Source organism: Triturus cristatus, chromosome 4_2 (assembly GCF_964204655.1).
Source record: "Triturus cristatus chromosome 4_2, aTriCri1.1, whole genome shotgun sequence".
Taxonomy (NCBI): domain Eukaryota; kingdom Metazoa; phylum Chordata; class Amphibia; order Caudata; family Salamandridae; genus Triturus; species Triturus cristatus.
The window spans coordinates 323,445,921-323,466,222 of NC_140586.1; the positions used below are offsets into that span (position 1 = coordinate 323,445,921).

Consider the following 20,302-nt stretch of genomic DNA (forward strand, 5'->3'; position numbering starts at 1 on the left):
TAAACCTACTTACATTTCTCACCTTAATCTACTGAACATGAGGTAATGTTATAGAGGAAATTTAAATAATACGGTGAGTTAGTGTGAGAAATACTACATTGAGGTAATGGAAACTAGGTGCTAGAGCACAACCCTAATGAGACGCTACTCTTCTTGCAATGTGTTCTCCATTTAGTAAAGCTGTGGCTCAAAGACATAGTTTTGAATATGTGCAACTAGCCATTGATCTTTCAATGATTTAATGTACTTCTCGCTTACCAATCACTTCACATGTTAGTGTCACACTGTGTTTTTCCTTCACCTTCACATTTTCCATTTTGTTCTCTCCCACAATATTTGGAGGCACTAGTATTAAAAAGAAAAAATACTGTTACATAATCTACAAATACACATAAACACCAAACTAAAGAGGCTTTAATATTCAATTCATAATCTGTAAATTAATAATCTAAACAGTGAAGTTTCCTATGCGCCATTATGCCTGAACTATGGATATATTGGAGCAGAGTCTAGCTATGAAATGTAGAGTCGCCAAAGAGCAGATTCATTCAAATGAATTCATGGCACACTGAGAACTACGTACTTTTACAGTTCTAATTTCAAGGTAAAGTGATGTACATCATTCAATTGCATCAGGTTCATTGTTATTTGGTCGAATAGAAGTATTGTGAGTGAAATGGTGGAAGCTTGGTCCTCAACACAAACAAATGAATGCTCTATTACTGCATGATGCATATGGTTTGCCCCACACAATGCTCACCAGGTAGAACTTAACTTAAATCACACAGGCAAGCACCACACCCTCCAATTTTGGACATCACCAAACAAGGGAAACCCCACAGACTAAACATGTTACATTCCAAGTTTCACAATTCAGAATGGTGCAGTACTTGCACACCTGGAAGATACCACAACTGGCAGCACTGACATTTACCAGGAGCGTCATTACCACCCAGGATTGTGCTGGACTTGGAATGAGCCTGTTGTATTTTCTAATAAAACACCAGTGTGAGAATTTAGCTGAGAGCCTGCAGTGCCCTTCAATAAATGGGCAGGTAAAACCATGAACTCTTTGTTATTTTACACAGCCATGAGGCACTCTTGGAAAAACATTGATTGAAGAAGTGCCCAACACCTTATTACCACAACCCAATCCATGTGTGACTATAAAGATAAAACTATTACGTACATTTCAAATTCTTAAGCAGTAATCTTCTTCTTGTAGCATTGACGCATGATCAAACAATGACCAACCCACACCATGATTTTTATTGCTCGCCTCTGAAAGCGAAACCATGGCTGACTGCTTGAGAGATTGCAGTGATTAAGTCCCTCTCAAAGGCACCATTGAAGACTTGGTGCCAGTACCCATCCAATCCTAAAATATCCGGGTTACCCTGCTGCTGATATGGAGTGTAATACTTCTTAGTGGTTATTAATAGTGAGAACTGGCCCGCATTTTTGGGGACCAAAATTTAGTTTTCATCATCAGACTTTGACCCAGAGCAAGATGGAGAAAGGCAGAAAAGGGAGAAAGAAGCAGAAAGAGGACTATAGAAAAGGAACAGGTAAGAGTGAGATAATGGGAGGTGTGTAGGTAGATGAAAGAAAGAGGTATGAAGAGGAATCATGAATAGGTTGTCTTGATATTGACTAATGCTAGCATTCAGCAGCACCATCGGTAGGAACTTCAACAAACATTGGGCCCTGTGCCTATTTCTTTACAAATTAAGGACCGATGGAGTATAAGTTTGTCTTGGTTGCCTGAATCCATCATTCAAGGCTGATCTTACTTTGAAATATGGAGTAAGTATTTATGATGCAACACTTAAAAAGAAGGCACTGCTCAGGAGAACAGCCCTTTTATGCAAGCTACACAATTACCCCATTTTGAACTCGATAGGAGAAAGCTACTAAGGGTTAATTTTAACGGAAGTGCTTCCTAAAGTATTTAAAAAAAATAATATTTAAAGGCTGTATAACCAAAAGAGTGGCAACATCTGCTCTTACAATAATATACATGTGGTTTATTAAGAAGTGTTCGTGCAGATAAGACATGTACAGAAGTGCTAGTCTCCTATGCCTCTCACTAAGAAGATTCATTTATGACTTTCTCACTTCAAATGATCCCAGAACAAGTGTATCTGTGGGATTATTGTGTGACAAACATTAACTCATTTTTGATTGATTTTCCATTTGTGCAGTTTGGATTTTTCCAGTTATACGCCATTATTTCTTTGACTATGCATTTTGGAAGAGTTTACACAAACCTTGGACACAACTGTTTGTCCAAGAAATACAAACTCCATAATAGAACACACAATAATGGTCACAAAGTCATTACAAATAATAATAAACTCCTTTGCATTTTGAAAGAGGATACATATGCTTACCCAAAACATAGAGGTCAAATTGTTTCCGTTCCTCTCCTGCAGTATTTGTCACGATACAGGTATAACTTCCCGCATCATCAACAGCTGCATGTAGTAAGCGCAGTGTCCGAGCACCTGGAAAAGTCAAACAACCTTATTAGATTATAAATGGTTTATTCCCTTGTATTGGGAAGAACAATTTATTAAGCACCTAAACCTCTGATGCTAGTGGATGATGTCACTTTAGCCAGGACAGTAGAGTTACATGAGGCAACTTGGGCAGTATTGACTGGAAGGACCCAGCATGGATGGTTGAACCACAGACCCTTCTTTGCCCTCCTCAAATCCTTTTCAACATATAACACTATCTTCCTTCCAATAACATCTACTATTACATACATGCAAATGATAATAGGTTGCACCTCTGCCAATTGAGAGATAGTAAGCTAAGTGACTGCTTGCTACAGTGCCTGTAGCAAGGCAAATCAAAATATGTGATTGACATTCACAGTAATATAGTGATTAACTTGTCACCTTTGTTGCACCCTGTGAGGTCAGGGTCTAGGTGTGTTCCTGGACTCCAGACTGAGCCTGGCAGCCTGTTTCCCTCAAACACAACTTGTTTCAAGATGGTAGATGACTCTGCACTGCCTTGGAATGGCATCATCTCTGCCAGGATGTACCTGAATAAATAATTGGACGACCCTCATTTCGAGTCGGACAACAGAGACCCAAAGAAATACAGATATTGCAGGGTTTGGTATGCTTCCTCGTTGTTATTACCCACCCATTGGAATTTTCAGCTTTGGTATGAGGAATAACATTGGTGTCTGTGCACTGATTTCTACAATTGTCCCCCACATAGTGACACTTTTTCTCATTCAGATTTCTCTAGGATTTCCAGTTCAAGTACTGGAAACCTGTAATTGTGATTCAGGTTGGATGCCCTGTTTCCACTAGAACCAAAATTTCATCAGAATTCGTAGTCAGACCATTAGTTTCTGTACTTAAATCTTTCATAAAGATAAATGACCAACTTTCCAAGTTTTCGATAGAAAGCAGCTGCAATGATGCTGCTATGTTTATCCAGTAAGTCGCACCCCTTAATGCACGTAATTGATTGCCTTACTTAAAAAAGAATAAGATTGAAGTTGGCATATGTCACAGCATGGACAATTGCCTTGATTATGTGAGAAAAAAATGTTGACCTTACTCGCAAAGTAGATGGATTTCTTCCAGGCACTACACAGAAATCATGAGTGACTTTCTAGAATTGCCTCTGTTCATCTACAATCACTGCCCTTGAGATCAGCTTCAGAGTGACTGTGACTGCTCTAACCCCTAAATAAGGGTGGTCTTAGCTTGTAATTCTGGGGTCCCTATTCATGGACTTGGTCCTGCAATGCCCTGCACATGAAACTTTCGTTCCATGATGGTTAAATTAAAGCCCCCTCAAGATTTCAATGTGAGAGGTTCAGGTAGCGTACAGCTGTCAAGAGTCACATGCTTTAACTGAGCCTGGGCATGTTTCGAAATTATCATTTTAGTATGTTTATGTTGTATTTTTTTCATTAATTCACCAATTGTGCTCTTTGCTCATGACACGCAATATTACATCACATCAATGTAATTTATTTCCTGAGTTATCTTACCTGACAGAAGTCGCACAGTACCGCTAGGTCTAATAGGCCGTCCATCTTTAAGCCAGGCAACAGATGGTAAAGGAATCCCAGATGCTTCACAAGTTAAGGTAACTGGATTCTTTTCTACAACTGTGATATTTTCAGGCCCCATCAGATCTCCCAGGATACTCGGCGGAACTTAGGGCAAACAAGCAAAAGAAGGTTGAATGTTTCAGAAATAAAGCTCAACACAAAAACTGCATCTCTGACATCCACAGACTGAGCTCGCTTAGGGCAACCTACCTTAATTACCACAAACAGCGAAGTTTACTATGCTTCATATTGGAAGGCATGCACAACTAATATGGAGCCACATGGGTGTTTGTAAAGTTCTGGCTCGAAGGGTGGCAGCAAATTCAAACTGCTGCCTCCTTCTAGATGTAGGGTTCATGAAAAAGTATATTCGCTAAGGAAGTGTCAAACATTCTTGTTTAACCACTGCAGGCATTGTTGATGCAGGTAGACACACACTACCACATACAGATGTTTTCAAGACCAAACGTAGATCGGGGTTCTGTAAGTGACAGATTAAATGCACAATAAATAAATAAATAAATAAATTGCAATTCTATTGTGAAAAATGAGTTGAAAATACAGAGTGATCTATATCTGAAGCACTCAGTTTTGCTGTTGAGTTAAACAAAATGTGTGGTTGCTGATTATAAATGTTGTTTACAAGTCTTGCTCAGTAGTATTAGAATTTGGTGACACAAAATGAATAAATAAAGAGCTGAAGTATGGGCACTGACATATTGATTTGGTTTTTTCCCAATTTTATTTTCAACTGCTACATTTTATTTCAGTTTTTATGGAATCATGTCACACTGATAGTTAACACATTACACATTTCAGTGGAGTTCATTGTTATTATCCGGATTCATTATCGAGTATCACAGGGTGTCACATTGAATAAAATGTTTGGGGGTATTATTCTCAGAAGTTTGCTTTTTGAAAGAGGCAATTTGAAAGACATTATTCTCTTAAGCATAATACCACTGATTATACTCTCCAAGCTCTGACAAGACAGGCACGGCAGACCCGGGAAGGAAAATTTGAGAATTTCCAGTGTGTGGCAGACACTGCTCTTTTTTCTGCCCTAGACCATGCCCCTTGAATTGTGCAGCCCTGAAGGAAGTTGGAAGGGCCACCGTCAATAGAGGGCACTCTCCGACGAAAAGCAGCTGGTAGAAGGGCCGTCCTATTTTGGACACAAAGACGTTTCAGCTGGTTGAGCCACTCGAGGCGCTACAAGCAGATACCCAGTGGCTTCCCACCTCTAAATAGGGTGAGGGAAGCAGAGGATCGGTGAAGCAGGAGATCTGGTAGTTTATGGGGGATCTCCGGGATCTCTCGAACCCTGAATGAGCCCTTTTACTTAAATGGCATTTAGTTTGAAAATAATAATGTAAAAAAAACATTTAGTTTAAAAGCATTTAGAACTTTGACTAGTACCATGACATTTTGTAAGTATGAAACTCCACAGACCTAATTGGCTATGACTGTTAGTTTGTTAATAATGTTTTAAAATGTAAGGTCTCCTATTGAGTTTAGTGGGACACACCAGTGTCATGAATTGGCAGAACTCATGCCTCTCCACACTACCAGTTACCCTGCTGCATTTAGTGTTGGAAAAACCACAGGGTTACCAATGTGTGAGCCTCTACTACATGTTGTTCTCAAGTAAACCCTTGTGGTGCTGGTTTATCTGCCACTGGATCCCCTGGTGATGGTGATAGTGACAGCGGCTACACCCTTTTTAGGGCGGGCGACTCACTTTTTTTTCCCACATGGGACTGCCATGCAAGGAAGGCATTGTGGTTCTGGGAGAGAAAATACAAAAATGTACAGCTACAACCCTGCTTTGGGAGTTTGCTGGTGAAAAGCAAAAGCGAATGCTAAGTGGTCTGAAAAACATGGCGGCCGGCTCAGTATTCAAGTGTGATGAAAGTGCATTTGGTGAAAACCGTAAATACACTTTCACCACAGACATCTCCATCAGGAAAGTCAGGACCCCTAGATGTCATTGCGTTTCCAAATGACTGGCTGGATGGTAGTTTGCCTGTCACAATATAAAGTATCCCTTATACCTTTATTCCCTAAGTAGAGGTAATTGAATTCCAATGCAGGAATTACAAGAGTTGCAAATTTACAGCAAAGAACCAGCAATTTTCCCCACCTATATTTTGCCATGTAAAACATGACAAAATTGGTGCTTGGTAAAACACAATATTCTGAGTTCTGCATCTTGGAACAGGAAAAATATTCATTATTAATGTGCTCCTGGGTCGTCTTTTCCTCGGACAGAACCCCAGTGAAAACTGAATTACGCGTCCCTCCTTCAATCTTTCCCCATTCGCCGCCTCCCATTGGTGATCATAGTGAAGGACCCTTAAGTGCTCATGGGTCACGTCCTCGCTGAATACCTCAGAGTAGAGACGAGCCTGTTAACACACACTTGTCCCTTATCCCCTCGCCTTAATCACCTATTCAGCTGCTAAACTGGAGGTGAGAGTCCATGGCACAGGCAAGGCAGAAGGAAGGGAGAGTGGGAGAAAGGTAAGCGGGGGGCAGCTAACAAATGTAAAGAAAACTAGATTTTATAAACATCCTGGAGGTAATGAACAGAACCGACGGCCTGAAATAAAATCATTGTTCAAGGCACCTCGGGAGATCAGCTACATGTGTGCCCCTCTAACTCTAGACGCCCCGGGCCTGGGCCCAGCTCGCCCCTGCCAAAAGCAGGTCCTGGCTGTCCCTATTCCAAGCTGCAAGATCTCAGAAAGGGGAGATATTGCCACACGATAAAAAAAATGGCCCCCCAGTGTAATGGTATTTCCTGAAGCAGTGTTACCTGCATGTACTATAGTGGCCTTTAGAATGAGGCCCTTAATGCTTTATAATTAAATGTACACTACGTAAACAATTTGAACGAAATATCTGGATCTAAATGTATTTTGAACTAAAAATTTTAAACTATTTTCCTACATTTGCAATAGCTGTATAATTCCATTTTCAGGAGCATTTTGTAGTCTGTGGTACGAAAGTACATTTTTTTTTTTAATTGGCATTTCTGACTATGTGGCATGTATCATTGTTAATAGTGTCACCACTGCAGAGAAAGTTTCTACTTCACAAATAAGTGTTATTTTGAAATTGATTCATTGTGGCACAAGAATGAGAGCTAGTGAATTAGAATTCTCTATGGCTACTTAAAACTCACTGAAAAAGATGAATTGCCTTTGAATCAAGCAAGAAAAATTTGACCTATTTTGTTTAGTACATTAAATTGCAGTTTGCATGAACTAAAGCTAGTGCATAAATTCTCTAGAGAAGGATACTGAAATATATAATTAGACCACAGAAATGTTTGAATATCCAGCAGTTCTATGCCATCAGATGCAATGTTTTGTCTGTACTGACGGGAAGTCAGAAAATTGATGAGACACCCAAACAAAGCAATTGAATAGTAGCCTAAGGGTCCTCAAAAATGATAAAGTGTGAAGAATCAGGTCTTAGAGGATTTACGCTAAACATGCAACAAGTGTTCCCATTTTCTTTTCATGGGTAAATTGATAAATATTCAAAATGTGAAATAAAGAGTAGCTCAAAGACAGGCTGAGGAGACCGAATGTGCAATTTATAGCTACCAACACTTTGTTAAAGAGGCAATGAAAGGTAGTTGAGGATAACTGAAAGGGTACTATTGGATGCAGTAGTGTGCAAATTATTTAATAGATGAAGAAGGATAAATGTAGAAAGCTAGCACTCATATTCAATTTTTCTTTGTTAGATATTTCTTAGAACAATTCCTTGAGAATACATTTATCAATTTTAAAAACTGTATTTGTCTGTTGTGGGCTATAAGAGTAACCTTAATATCGACAACAGAATATCGTGCTACCAGAATATCATGGACTTTAATTTACTCTGCATGAATGTACTTTGACGATGCCTATATTGTCAAGGTATGTATCTGTGGCATTACAAATAGTATAGCTATGCTTATCTATATGCATTTACTTTCTCCGTGTTTTGGTCCACGATATTTTGGTAACACAATGTTTCTGTAGTCGATATTTCAACATACAACTCGTTGTGAGGAGGTCTGAGGTGAGAGAGCAAGTGTAGGGGTAAATGGTTATTGTATGACAGAGTGGGTGATATAGTAGGAAAGAATGGATGATCAAATGTGAGATCCACAGAAGAAAAATTGATAATTTTTACACAAGCCATCTATATCTACCATCATGAAGTTGAGAAGACGAAAGGGTGGGTGGATAAGCTCAGAGAAGATGCGTTCATTGGGCTTTGGTTGCACACACTTTACATTCAACACATTCTGGTTTTGTTGTGAGCCAAGGAGTAGGTGAATTTATCATGCTCCATTGCATATAAAACTAAATGTATTTATCTTTGTAAAACCATAATGCAAATGAAGAAGTTAACTACTATATTCCTGGACTTACCATGAACATTCACATCATACTTCTTTTCGGTTTGTCCTGCCACGTTCACAGCAATGCAGACGTAGCGACCGGTGTCTGATACTTGAGAGTTCCTGAGGTGGATGACTCGGCCCTCATCCAGTATGTCAACCCCTTGTCCATGCAACAAAGGTCGCCCATCTCTCAACCAAGTGAGGGCTGGTTGCGGATTACCCTCCGCTACACACTCCAAAGAAATATTGTTTCCTCGGGTTACAACCACTTCTGAATGATGGCTTCCGCTGCTAGGAATGCTGGGACGAACTATTGAGTAGAGAAATTAAAAAAACATTTCTGAGATTTTAGTAAGAGCCCAGAATACATATCAAAATGAACTGTGAAGATATATACAAACAAAAGATTTACAAATAATTAATCACAAAGTTACATTTTTCACCTGCTTTGGCATGGGATACGTAAGCATTTACACTATTGCCATTGCTACATAAGTAAGCATGAGTACACTATCATCACAGCCACTTTCCAGCTATTGTTGACAAGAAGACATATAACTTTGGGTGAGCATATAGTTTTTACACAGCAAAATTATGAAAAGATCCTGAATTTCAATGCTCATGAACTTTGAAAAATGTATGGGTTTAAGCTTGCTTTCATTCATGCAACTTTTCAGTGAGATAATTCACACAACATTGCGAGGTTATTTTCACTCTAAAAACACCTAGCCAAGATGGAAATTTTGTCTGGACTTTTTCTCTGCAAGTTTACAATTTGCATAGTTTTTCTATGTGCAGTGGTGCATGTATGCAGAAGTTTTCTCAGCTAGTTAACATTTTTTGCACAAATGATTATAAAAGTAAAAATTTTTGTGCAAATGTCGAGAATCTGTAAAACTTTGCAACTAGATGAGGCTGTCATGTCTTTATGAGAACTTTGCAAAGTGTGCAAGAAAAACCTTTGCTGCTTTGCAGACCTCTACACGTAACTGTAATTATTCTCAAATCTGTACTGTATTTTTCAGACTAATAGTCTTTTACCTGACAGACAAGTTACTTACCTTCTGTACTGCTTATCTGGTAGAGACATGATCTAGCCACAGATTCCTTACCTTTGAATTTCCCAGGCGTCAGACTGGATCCGGAAGATTTCTCGGTCGGCTCCACGTGACGTCGGCGGTATCATTTGCGTCGTTGTGAAGACCATGTCACTATTTAGGCACCACTTCGGCACGCTGATGTCAGTTACTTTTCATAACTTTCTATGCCAGAAGCATGGAGCCATGACGTGCACTAACATTGGTGCATTTCTGAACAACTAGGGCCCTGAAAAAGATCAGCCCTGACACTAGAAACCTGTCCACAGTGCAGGGAGGATGGGTTGGTCGGTAAGGAATCTACAGCTAGATCATGTCTCTACCAGATATGGTGTTACCGAAGGCAAGTAACTTGACCATCTGATAGAGACATCTAGCCACAGATTCCCTACCTTTGAATAGATACCAAAGCAATACCATCTTCAGAGGAGGGACTGCGGACAAATTTAGACCAGGTGGTCCTGCAGAACTGAGCGGCCGAAAAGGCCATCCTTGCAGACTTAACTGTCCAGGCACTAGTGCTTGCTAAATGTGGGCAGGGATGCCCACCTTGCTGCTTGACAAATGTCGAGGACTGGAACTCCACGTTGCATCTTCGTGATAGCAGCCTTAGCTCTGGTGGAATGAGCCCTTAACCTTTCAGGAGGCTGCTTTTTTGCCCAGAGCACAGCAAATCTTTACGTAAAGGACGACCCATCGTGAGATAGTCCTCTTCTGCACCGCAAGACCTTTATTCTTTCTAATGTTTTTGCCACTTAAAAAGGCTGTTTTGATGGTAAGCAGCCGGAGGGGGCACTGGTGCAGAGGTTCGAATGGAGCACACATCAGGAAGGTGGCAACCAAATTAAGGTCCCAATAAGGTATAATGAAAAGGGAAGGGGGGAACATATGTACAAGGCCTTTGAAGAATCTCTTTACAATGTGAGATTTAAATAATGAGGGTTGGTCTAGCAGCGCCAGGAAGGCAGACTGGCCCAAAAGGTACCCTTTGATACTGTCCAGTGCAGAGCCCTGCCGGTCAAGAATCAAGCAAAGCAAAACTTGCGAGAGGGAAGCAGAAAGAGGATCAATAGACCTTTCTGTGCAATATTTTACAAATTTGTTCCACCCGCACACCCGCAGGCGTACACGGTCTTGGTGGAGGGCCTTGTGGCTGCCAAATTAACATTGCACACTTTGGGAGGAAGGTTGAATGCTATCAACTGCCACTGCTCAATCTCCACACAAGAAGGTGTAGAGTTGACAGGTTCGGGTGGAGGACCCTCCCCTACTGCTGCAACAGAAGATCCTCCCAAACGGGCAGCCTGATCAGAGGATCAATTCTCAATTGGAGAAGCTCGGGATTCCAGACTCTCCATGCTCAATCTAGAGCCACAAAAGTGACTTGGGCCCAGATGCTCCTGATTGTCTTGAGCTCTCTGTACAGGCGTGGTATGGACAGAAAGACATAATGGAGACCTGAGCTCAACTCGATATGAAAAAAGCGTCTCTGAGCAAGAGCTGCCTTGGAAACTCCAGCGTGCAAAACTGCTGACACTGAGCATTCTCGGTGGAGGCGAACAGATCTAACCAAGGTTCTACCCACTGTTGAAAGAAACCTTGCACCTCTGGGTGGAGACGGCATTTGTGGCCCACTAAGCATCGAAGGCTGAGTTTGTCCGCGTTGTTGTTCGTTGAACCTGCCAGGTGCTGAACCACCAGAGATATGCCCTGCTGTTCCAGCCATGTTTAGGGCCTCATGACAACGGGTCCATGACCACACCCGCCCTGTTTGTTGCAGTACCACAAGACGCTGGATTTGTGAGTGAAAACTGGAACAATCTTTCCCTTAATCGAAGGAAGAAAGGTTTCAATGGCAAGTGCATCGCTTGGAGCTCCAGCAAGTTGAAGTGGAGCCCAGATTCTGCTGGAGACCAGAGTCCTCTGATCTCCACCTCTCCCAGATGGCCACCCCATCCCAGGATTGATGCATCTGTCACTACTGTGTTATCTGGTTGGGGAAAGAAGAGGAGTCTGCCTCAGACACAATCATGGTTGGTCAGCCACCACTGCAGTCCTGTGCAGTTCCCTCCAAGATCTGGACCATGTCAAAGAGATTTCCCTGATGCTGCACTCTCTCTGAAATCCATGATAGATGCTGAAACATTGGTTTCATAGCCTGAATATCCTGTACTCAGCGCTCGGGAGGATAGGCCCGAAACTGCACTGTATCCAGAACAACTCAGATGAACGGCAGCATCTGAGAGGGAGTCACGTGTGACTTTGGCATGTTGATGGTGAACCCCAGCAAATGCAGGAGGTTCGCTGTAGTCTGGAGGTGGGAGACAACAACCTGGGGCGAGCCCACCCCTCAACAGCCAGTCGTCAGACAGGAGAAGACTGGCACCCCTGATCTGTGCAAATGAGCTGCAACCACCACCATCACCTTGGTGAACACCTTTGGGGAGCTGGTAAGGTAAGGACGGGAATGGGAAAATAAGCATCTTGCACGTCCAAAGCTACCATCCAGTCTTCTGGGTCCAGGACAGACAAGACCTGAGCCATAGTGAGCATCTTGAACTTTTCCTTTTCGGGGAAGTAGTTGAGGGCTCGCAGATCTAGGATAGGATGAAGACCCTACCACAACCTACTTCTGGTGAAGGAACCCTCTCTATGGCTCCCTTGGCCAAGAGTGTCATGACTTTCTCCTGAAGCAAAGTCAGGTGATCCTCCGTCAGCCGGTCGTAAGTTGGAGGCATGGAGGGAAAGGTAGTCTCAAAGGGGAGAGAGTAGCTCCTTTGGACTATCTGGACAACCCATTTGTCCGAAGTGATGTTCTCCCAGTGGTGGAGGTGATAGCTGATCCTGCCACCAACTGGCTGTCCATGATCTGGAAGGGCCAGACTAGGAAGGTTTGGAGACTGACGCTGCTGTGTGTGTGAGTCTGACTGAACCTCTGGCTGCCCAACCCATGGGGTCAGAACGAACAGCGCCCACGGCCACACAGAGGTTGCTGAACTTGCGCAGTCTCGTGGCTGAGGTATGACAGCTGAAAGCCTCTTCTGTAGCCTGGAAAGGGGCAGACGACACATGGGGGACGTGTGGCCACTGAGAAGCCCTAGGACTTGGCCACAGCATGTGTCCTAAAATCGCTCCAGCGCCATGTCTGCCTTGTCTTCAAAGGAACGGATGTTATCAAAGGGCATGTTCATGAGAGAGGCTTGGGAATCCCCTGAAAAGCCATAAGTCCTCAACCAGGCATGGCATCAAGCAGCCATCATAGATAAAATCGCTCTGCCCAGTGAGTCGGTTGTGTCGAGACCACTACAAATGGCAAAATTTGGTGCATTTCTCCGGTCTGATACTGCCTGGGAGAGGATGCACAAGTTACTACTTGTGTAACGATATATCTGTAAGAGACATTAGTTAGTGATAGATTCCTTACCTTAGAATAATCCCCAGGTGTCAGACTGGATCCGGAAAGTTTTTTCGTTAGCAATACCCATGCACGTCAGTAGGTGGCGTCGTGCGGCTCCGTGTCCGTCGCTGGCATTGTGTGTGCCGAGATGACATCACAGAGACTACTTAGGCGCCACCCATGCGTGCTGACGTCAGTACATGACTTTCTGCGCCAGGAACGCAGAGCCATGCAAGAAACTGACCACTGGTGCCATGTAACTAGGGCCCTGAAAGGGATGACCTTAACCCTAGAATCAATTCGCAGAACGGGGAGGATGGGTGGAGCAGGAAGGAATCTATCACTAACTAATGTCTCTTACAGATATATCGTTACACAAGTAGTAACTTGTGCATCTGAAAGAGACACCTTAGAATAGATACCCCAGCAATACCAACCCCGGTGGTGGGTCTGCAAAGCGATTACACCAGAAAGTCACGGAGAACTGAACGGCCGAAGAAGCCGTCTCTCTGGACTTGACTGTCAAGGCAGTAATGCTTGGTAAACGTGTGCAGGCCCACGTAGCTGCCTGACAAATATCCTGCAAGGGAACGCCGCGTTCTAAGGCAGTAGTGGCTGCCGTCGCCCTGGTAGAATGGGCACGCAGCCCCACAGGAGGCTCCTTCTTAGCCAACGAATAACATGCTTTGATGCACAGAATGACCCACCGAGAGATGGTCAGTTTGTGCACAGCCCGACCATTTTTTGGCACCCACGTAGAACGAGAGCGCATGTTTTGGGTCCATACGGTGGAGCCTCTCTTCCTATTTCGAGGGATGCGGAGGCAGAAAGCAGGTGGGCAAGGTGATGGTCTGCCCGATGTGGAAGGGCTTGACAACCTTTGGCAAAAAAGAAGGACGGGTCCTTAAAACCACCTTGTCCGGATGAACAGAAAGGGAAGGATGTTTAGAAGAAAGAGCCTGGAGCTCACTCACTCTTCTGGTAGAGGTGATAGCTACCAGGAAAGCTGTCTTGAGAGTGAGAAGACGTAATGGACAGTTATGAAGGGGCTCTAAGGGAGCGCACATCAGATAGGTCAAGACAAGATTTAAGTCCCATTGAGGCATTACGAAAGGCACGGGGGGAAACGTGTGCGTAAGGCCTTTCAGGAAACGGCCAACAACCGGAGACTTAAAGAGAGAATACTGATCTGGATGCCTTAGAAAGGCGGAGATGGCTGAAAGATAACCTTTGACAGTGCCCAGAGCAGAGCCCTGCTGGGCCAAGGATGGTAGGAACTGAAGGACCTCAGAAAGAAAGGCAGAAAGGGGATCCACAGACTTTGCTGTGCACCACGCCACAAACTTGTTCCACCGGCAGGCGTACACCGTCTTAGTGGATGGACGCCTGGCTGCCAGAATGACATCACAGACTTTGGGAGGAAGATCAAAAGCTGTCAACTGTCGCTGCTCAATCTCCACGGATGGAGATGGAGGCTGGACAGGTTCGGGTGGAGGACCGTCCCCTGCTGCTCTGACAGAAGATCCTCCCGAAGAGGGAGACGGATCGGGGATCGATTGCCATGCTGAGTAGCTCGGGATACCAGTATCTTTGTGCCCAGTCCAGAGCCACAAGGATGACTTGGGCCCGGTCGCGCCGAATCTTCTTCAGCACTCTGGGCAGAAGTGGTATAGGCGGAAAGGCATACAACAGACCGCATCTCCACTCGCGATGAAATTCCAACGCGCAAAACTGATGACATTGTGCGTTCTCTTCGGTGGCGAATAGATCTAACCAAGGCTCTCCCCACTGTAGAAAGAGACCTTGCACCACGTCCGAGTGCAGACACCATTCGTGATCCATCAAGCACCGGAGGCTGAGTTCGTCCGCCCTGACGTTCAGAGAACCTGCCGTGTGTTGAACCACCAAGGTAATGCCCTGATGTTCCAGCCATGTCCAGAGGCGCAGAGCCTCCTGACATAGGGTCCACGACCCCACCCCGCCCTGTTTGTTGCAATACCACATGGTGGTGGTGTTGTCCGTGAACACCTGCACCACAGTTCCCCGGACAGAGGGAAGGAATGCCTTCAGTGCAAGTCGGATCGCCCGTAGCTCCAAAAGGTTGATATGGAGCCGGGACTCCGCCGGACACCAGAGTTCTCTGATCTCCACCTCTCCCAAGTGGCCTCCCCATCCCAGGAGGGACACATCCGTCACCACTGTGTGCTCCGGTTGGGGAAGGGAGAGGGATCTGCCATTGATCCAATCGCGATTCGTGAGCCACCACTGCAATTGTCGTACAGTGCCCTCCGAGATCTGGACATGATCGGACAGGTTGCCCTGATGCTGCACCCACTGGGACTTCAGTTCCCACTGCAAAGCCCGCATATATCATCTGGCATGTTGCACCAGCAGGATGCAGGAGGCCAACAGGCCCAGGAGCCGGAGGGTCATCCTGACTGAAACCCGGGATAGTGGCTGAAATGTCGGAATCATAGCCTGAATATCCCGGACTCGCTGCTCGGGAAGATAAACCCGAAACCGTGTCGAATCCAGAACCGCTCCCATGAAGGGGAGCTCCTGAGAGGGACTCAGGTGTGACTTCGGCACGTTGATGGAGAACCCCAGCAAATGCAGGAGATCGGCTGTAGTCTGAAGGTGGGAGATGACTGCCTGGGGCAGGCCCGCCTTCAACAACCAGTCGTCGAGGTAGGGGAAGACTGTCACCCCTGACCTGCGCAGATGAGCAGATACCACCGCCATCACTTTCATGAACACCCAAGGGGCGCTGGTAAGGCCGAAGGGGAGCACGACAAATTGAAAATGCTCGTCGCCTACCATGAACCGCAGGTAACGCCTGTGGGCCGGCAGGACGGGGATGTGAAAATATGCGTCCTGCAAGTCCAACGCTACCATCCAGTCTCCAGGGTTGAGGGCAGCGAAGACCAGATTCAGCATTTTGAACTTCTCCTTCCAGAGGAAGCGGTTGACGTTCCGGAGGTCCAAAATGGGACGTAGACCCCCTTTGTCCTTCTTGGGAACCAGAAAGTAGTGGTAATAACAACCACTCCCTACTTCCATCCCCGGAACGCACTTGATGGCCCCCTCGGGAAAGAGGGTCGTAACTTCCTTCTGGAAAGTTGCCAAGTGATCCCCCGACAAGCGGTGAAACTGAGGTGGTATGGCTGGAGGGGTGGACTGAAAGGGAAGGGAGTAACCCTTGTGGATGATCTGCAGCACCCACGTGTCCGATGTGAAAGCATGCCAGTGGGGGAGGTGATGGTGGATCCTGCCACCCATTGGCGTGGGGTGCTCCACAAAGCTCGGATTAGGAAGGCTTGGAGGCAGAAGCAGCGGGCGGAGGTGGACTGACCCCCACGCTGATTCCCAGACCCGCCACTGCGGAAGCAGCTTCCGCGCTGCGGTTGGGTCTGCACAGGCTTGCTGAAGGAACGTGCCCGGGCGCCCCTGCTGCTGCCACGAAAGGAATGAAAACCAGGAGTGGCTGGGCTTTTCGTGGAAAGACCTAAGGACTTGGCCATAGCCAACGAGTCCTTAAAGCGCTCCAGCGCACTGTCAGCCTTATCGCCAAACAGGCGGGTGCCATCAAAGGGCATGTCCATGAGCGAGCTTTGTACATCTGGCGAGAACCTGGTAGATCTCAACCAGGCGTGGCGACGAAGCGCCACAGTCATAGAAATGGCTCTATCTAGTGAGTCCGCGGTGTCCAAACCACACCGAATGGCGAACCTAGCCGCATCCTTACCCTCGGTAACAGCTTGAGACAGCACAGCTTGGGCCTCTTCAGGACACTGAGGCAACAACTGTGCAACGGCATCCCACTCGGGAATGGGAATAGCGGCCCAAGAGGCATGCGGTGTTCACTGACTGCAGCCCTAAGCTGGCCGAAGAGAACAACCGCTTGCCGAACTGCTGCAGCTTCTTAGAGTCCTTATCCGGCGGAGCATTGGGAAAGGCACTCTGGGACGTCAAAGCTTGGATGACAAAGCTCTTGGGCGTATGATGAGTGGTCAGAAAGGCAGGGTCACCTGGGGCTGGGCGATGAAGCCTGGCGACATTCTTATCCACCGGGGCCCCCGTGGCTGGCCGCGACCAAGTACCCAGCAAGACGTCAGTGAGGGCATCGTTAAATGGCAGCAGGGGCTCCGATGAAGTGGATGCCGTCTGGAGCACCTCAGTGAGGAGATTAGTTTTCAGGGCCACCGTAGGTAGATCAAGGGGGAGGACCTCGGCAGCACGACGAAGCACCATCGTGTACGAGGTGCCCTCCTCCATAGTAGGCGGAGGAGAGGCAAACCCCGGGTCAGAGGAGAGATCGAGATCGCCGGCATCCTCTAACTCATCCGCCCAGTCCTGCTCGGTGTCACACTGACGACAAGCGGGTCCTCGGACCCCTCCCAGTCATCCTCCACCTCCACCGCAGGCAGGACAGGCCACGGCGGCAGGGCAGGGACCGGGGAAGGAACAAACGGTGCTGGGAACGGTGCCGAACGAGGCCGAACCGGCGCCGTGTACCAGTGCGGATCCCAGGTAGGGACAAGTGTCTGAGAACCTGTGCAGGGGCGGGACAAATGGTACCCACTGCGGCGCCAGAGGCAGAGCCGAGGGCGGTGCTGGGGCCGGAGCTGGCAGTGCGGGACCTTGTGGCGCAGTGGCCAGAGCCAGAGCCAGCGGTGCAGGATCCAGCAGTGCCGGGGGCGGAGCCGCCGACGCTGACGGCCCGACAGGATCTGGACACGGGAACACGGGGCCGGAGTGCGCCCCGGCGGGAGCCCAAGGCCTAAACAAGCAGTCCAAGGTGGTAAGAAAATCTTGCACCTGAGTGGGAGTCGCCGACGGACCCAGGTAAGGTGGGTAGGCCGCGGGACTCCCAGGCTCCAAAGGAGCCGCAGGGGCAGAACCCCTATCCCCCTCGTCCCATCCGGGGATCGACAGGGGGACGTCAGAGAGCGACAATGCTTCTTCGACTTCTTTTTGTGTCGTCTCTTACCCGAATCTGAGTGTGAAGACTTGGAGCCCAAGGAGCGATGATGGTGGCCCCGCGAGCATTCCCTGGAGTGGCCCCTGGACTGCGAACGGCGCGGGGACGAGTGACGGACCTTAAACAGCTTCCGGCGCCGCTCCCTCAAGGCCTTCAGGGCCATGACCAAACAGTCCATGCAGGCCCGGGAGTCGTGGTCACTCTCCAGGCAGGAGAGATAGACATCGTGGGGGTACGCTACCGACATATTGCGCCGGCAGGCCCCACAAGACTTAAAACCAGGCATCCCTATGACACCAACTCGAACTTACAAGAGACAAAAGTCTCAAAAAGATAGTAAAAAAGTGACTTAGGTACGTGCTCTAACCGGATCTGTGCTTACTGGCGCGGAAAAAGAAAGAACTGACGTCAGCGCGCATGGGTGGCACCTAAGTAGTTTCCGTGACGTCATATCGGCGCATACGATGCCAGCGACAGACGTGGAGCCGCACGACGCCACCTACTGACACGCAGGGGTACTGCCAACGAAAAAACTTTCCGGATCCAGTCTGACGCCTGGAGATTATTCAAAGGTAAGGAATCTATCACTAACGTGTCTCTTTCAGATATCCTGGTTCTCAAGGACCCGTGGCAGCACTAGCGCAACCGTTTCCCACAATAGGCATGCGATGTTCACTGACTACAATGCAAGGCTGACAGAAGAAAAACATTTCTTACCCCAACTGTCCAACCTCTTGGATTCCCAGTCTGGGGGTGCAGAAGGGAACACGTCGGTGAAGGTAGAGGCTTAAACCACCAAGCTCTCAGGTAGGGTGGTTGGTGAGGAAATTTGGGTCACCTGGTACTGGGCGATGATGGCGGGCAATTAGCCTATTCACAGGAGCCCCTGTGCTGAGCTTGGACCAGGTTCCCAGTAAGACATTAGTTAAGGTCTCGTTGAAGGGCAGCAAGGGTTCCCAGGAGGAGACAGCTGGCTGCAGGCCCTCTGTCAAGATATTTGTATTGACTGGCACGGAACGGAGCTGAAGGTCCAGGACCCCAGCTGCCCTTTACACCACCATAGCGTATGATGTTCCACCTTCATAGCCACGGTAGGGGAGGAAAGCAGGCAAGAATCTGGAGAGGTATCCATTCAGCTGGCCTCACCCAATTGCTCATACCAGTCCATGCCTTTATAAGGCTGGTGTTGTAAAAGTTCCAGCAATCCTTCCCAATTTTCCTCCATTCCCAGAACCTTCATAATAAGGCTGGGGAACTGACCTAGTACCTAAGGGTTTTGTCGGTGCTGGTGTCGGCATTGGTAGGCGTCAGTCCAGCTCCGGGTCGTTGGGGCGCCGGGAAAAGTTGCAACTGCACCCCTGCCGTTGGTCCTGATCCATCGCTGGATCCATGGACCTGATGGAGCCCACTCTGAGCCTCTGGGGCCCAAAGGCCATCCAAATATGAGATAATTGCCATCATGAAATTCTTTGAGATGGGAAGGGGTCACTCTGGCCCCTAGGAAGGCAGGGAAGCATGGAGCCAACCCAGGCGCAGATTCAGAGGAACAAGGCCTAGAACACAGAGACTCCTCCATTGTGTTGGCCAACGTATGGGGAAAAGTCGAAGCACGCTTCGACTTCTTACGTTTTATGTGCGTCTTACCTAACGGACTCGATGACTTCAAGTGGGAGGATGAAGACTAAGGACTCCGTGAGCGGTGCCCGGATCTTCCTCTGCACCAGGACCGTGAACAAGACCTCCGAGGAAAATGACATGGTGCCAAGTGCCGGGCCGCAAGCAGCTTTAGGGACTGCTCCCTCAAAGCTTTCAGAGCCATGTCCCGACATCCGGAGCACAACTTAGAGTTGTGGTCATGCTCCAGGCACCAGAGACAAACCAGGTGTGGGTCCATCACCGACATGACATGGTGACGGGCGCCTATTGTTTGAACCAAGAAGTCTTCCTGGACATGAGGAAAAACCTAAACACCAAAAAAGGGGTCGATAAAAAAGTGACAGGGGGTAGCTCTCTTCACGGATCTGAGCTGGCTGGTTCAGAGAAAAAAAGTGATGTAAGCGCTCTGAGGTGGTGACTAGATAGGTGACACAGACGTCACAATGGCGCAGACAATGGTGATGACGTCACGTGGAACCGACAGATGCCACCTACTGGCGGGCAGTGGCATTGCTCAAAGAAAAATCTTCAGGAGCCAGTTGGACGCCTGGTAAATTCAAAGGTAACGAATCTGCATCTAGATGTCCCTATCAGATATCATGTTCTTTGACCGCTTTTTCCTAAACATGAGACTTGGGTTGGCACTAAAGTGCAAAGATAGTACTTCAAAAAGCAAGCA

The 20,302-nt window shown here is 47.0% G+C and overlaps 1 protein-coding gene across 1 annotated transcript in view; it reads right to left on the bottom strand.

Moving 5' to 3' along the window:
* Positions 1–20,302, bottom strand: part of HMCN1 (hemicentin 1) — a 1,072,905-nt gene that overhangs the window by 458,082 nt on the left and 594,521 nt on the right. The window contains exons 45-48 of the mRNA XM_085601687.1: positions 8,521–8,802; positions 4,025–4,192; positions 2,394–2,507; positions 259–345 (exon numbers count right to left, since the gene is read on the bottom strand). Coding sequence (XP_085457813.1) covers positions 259–345; positions 2,394–2,507; positions 4,025–4,192; positions 8,521–8,802 — 651 coding nt within the window. The remainder of the gene's footprint in view (positions 1–258; positions 346–2,393; positions 2,508–4,024; positions 4,193–8,520; positions 8,803–20,302) is intronic.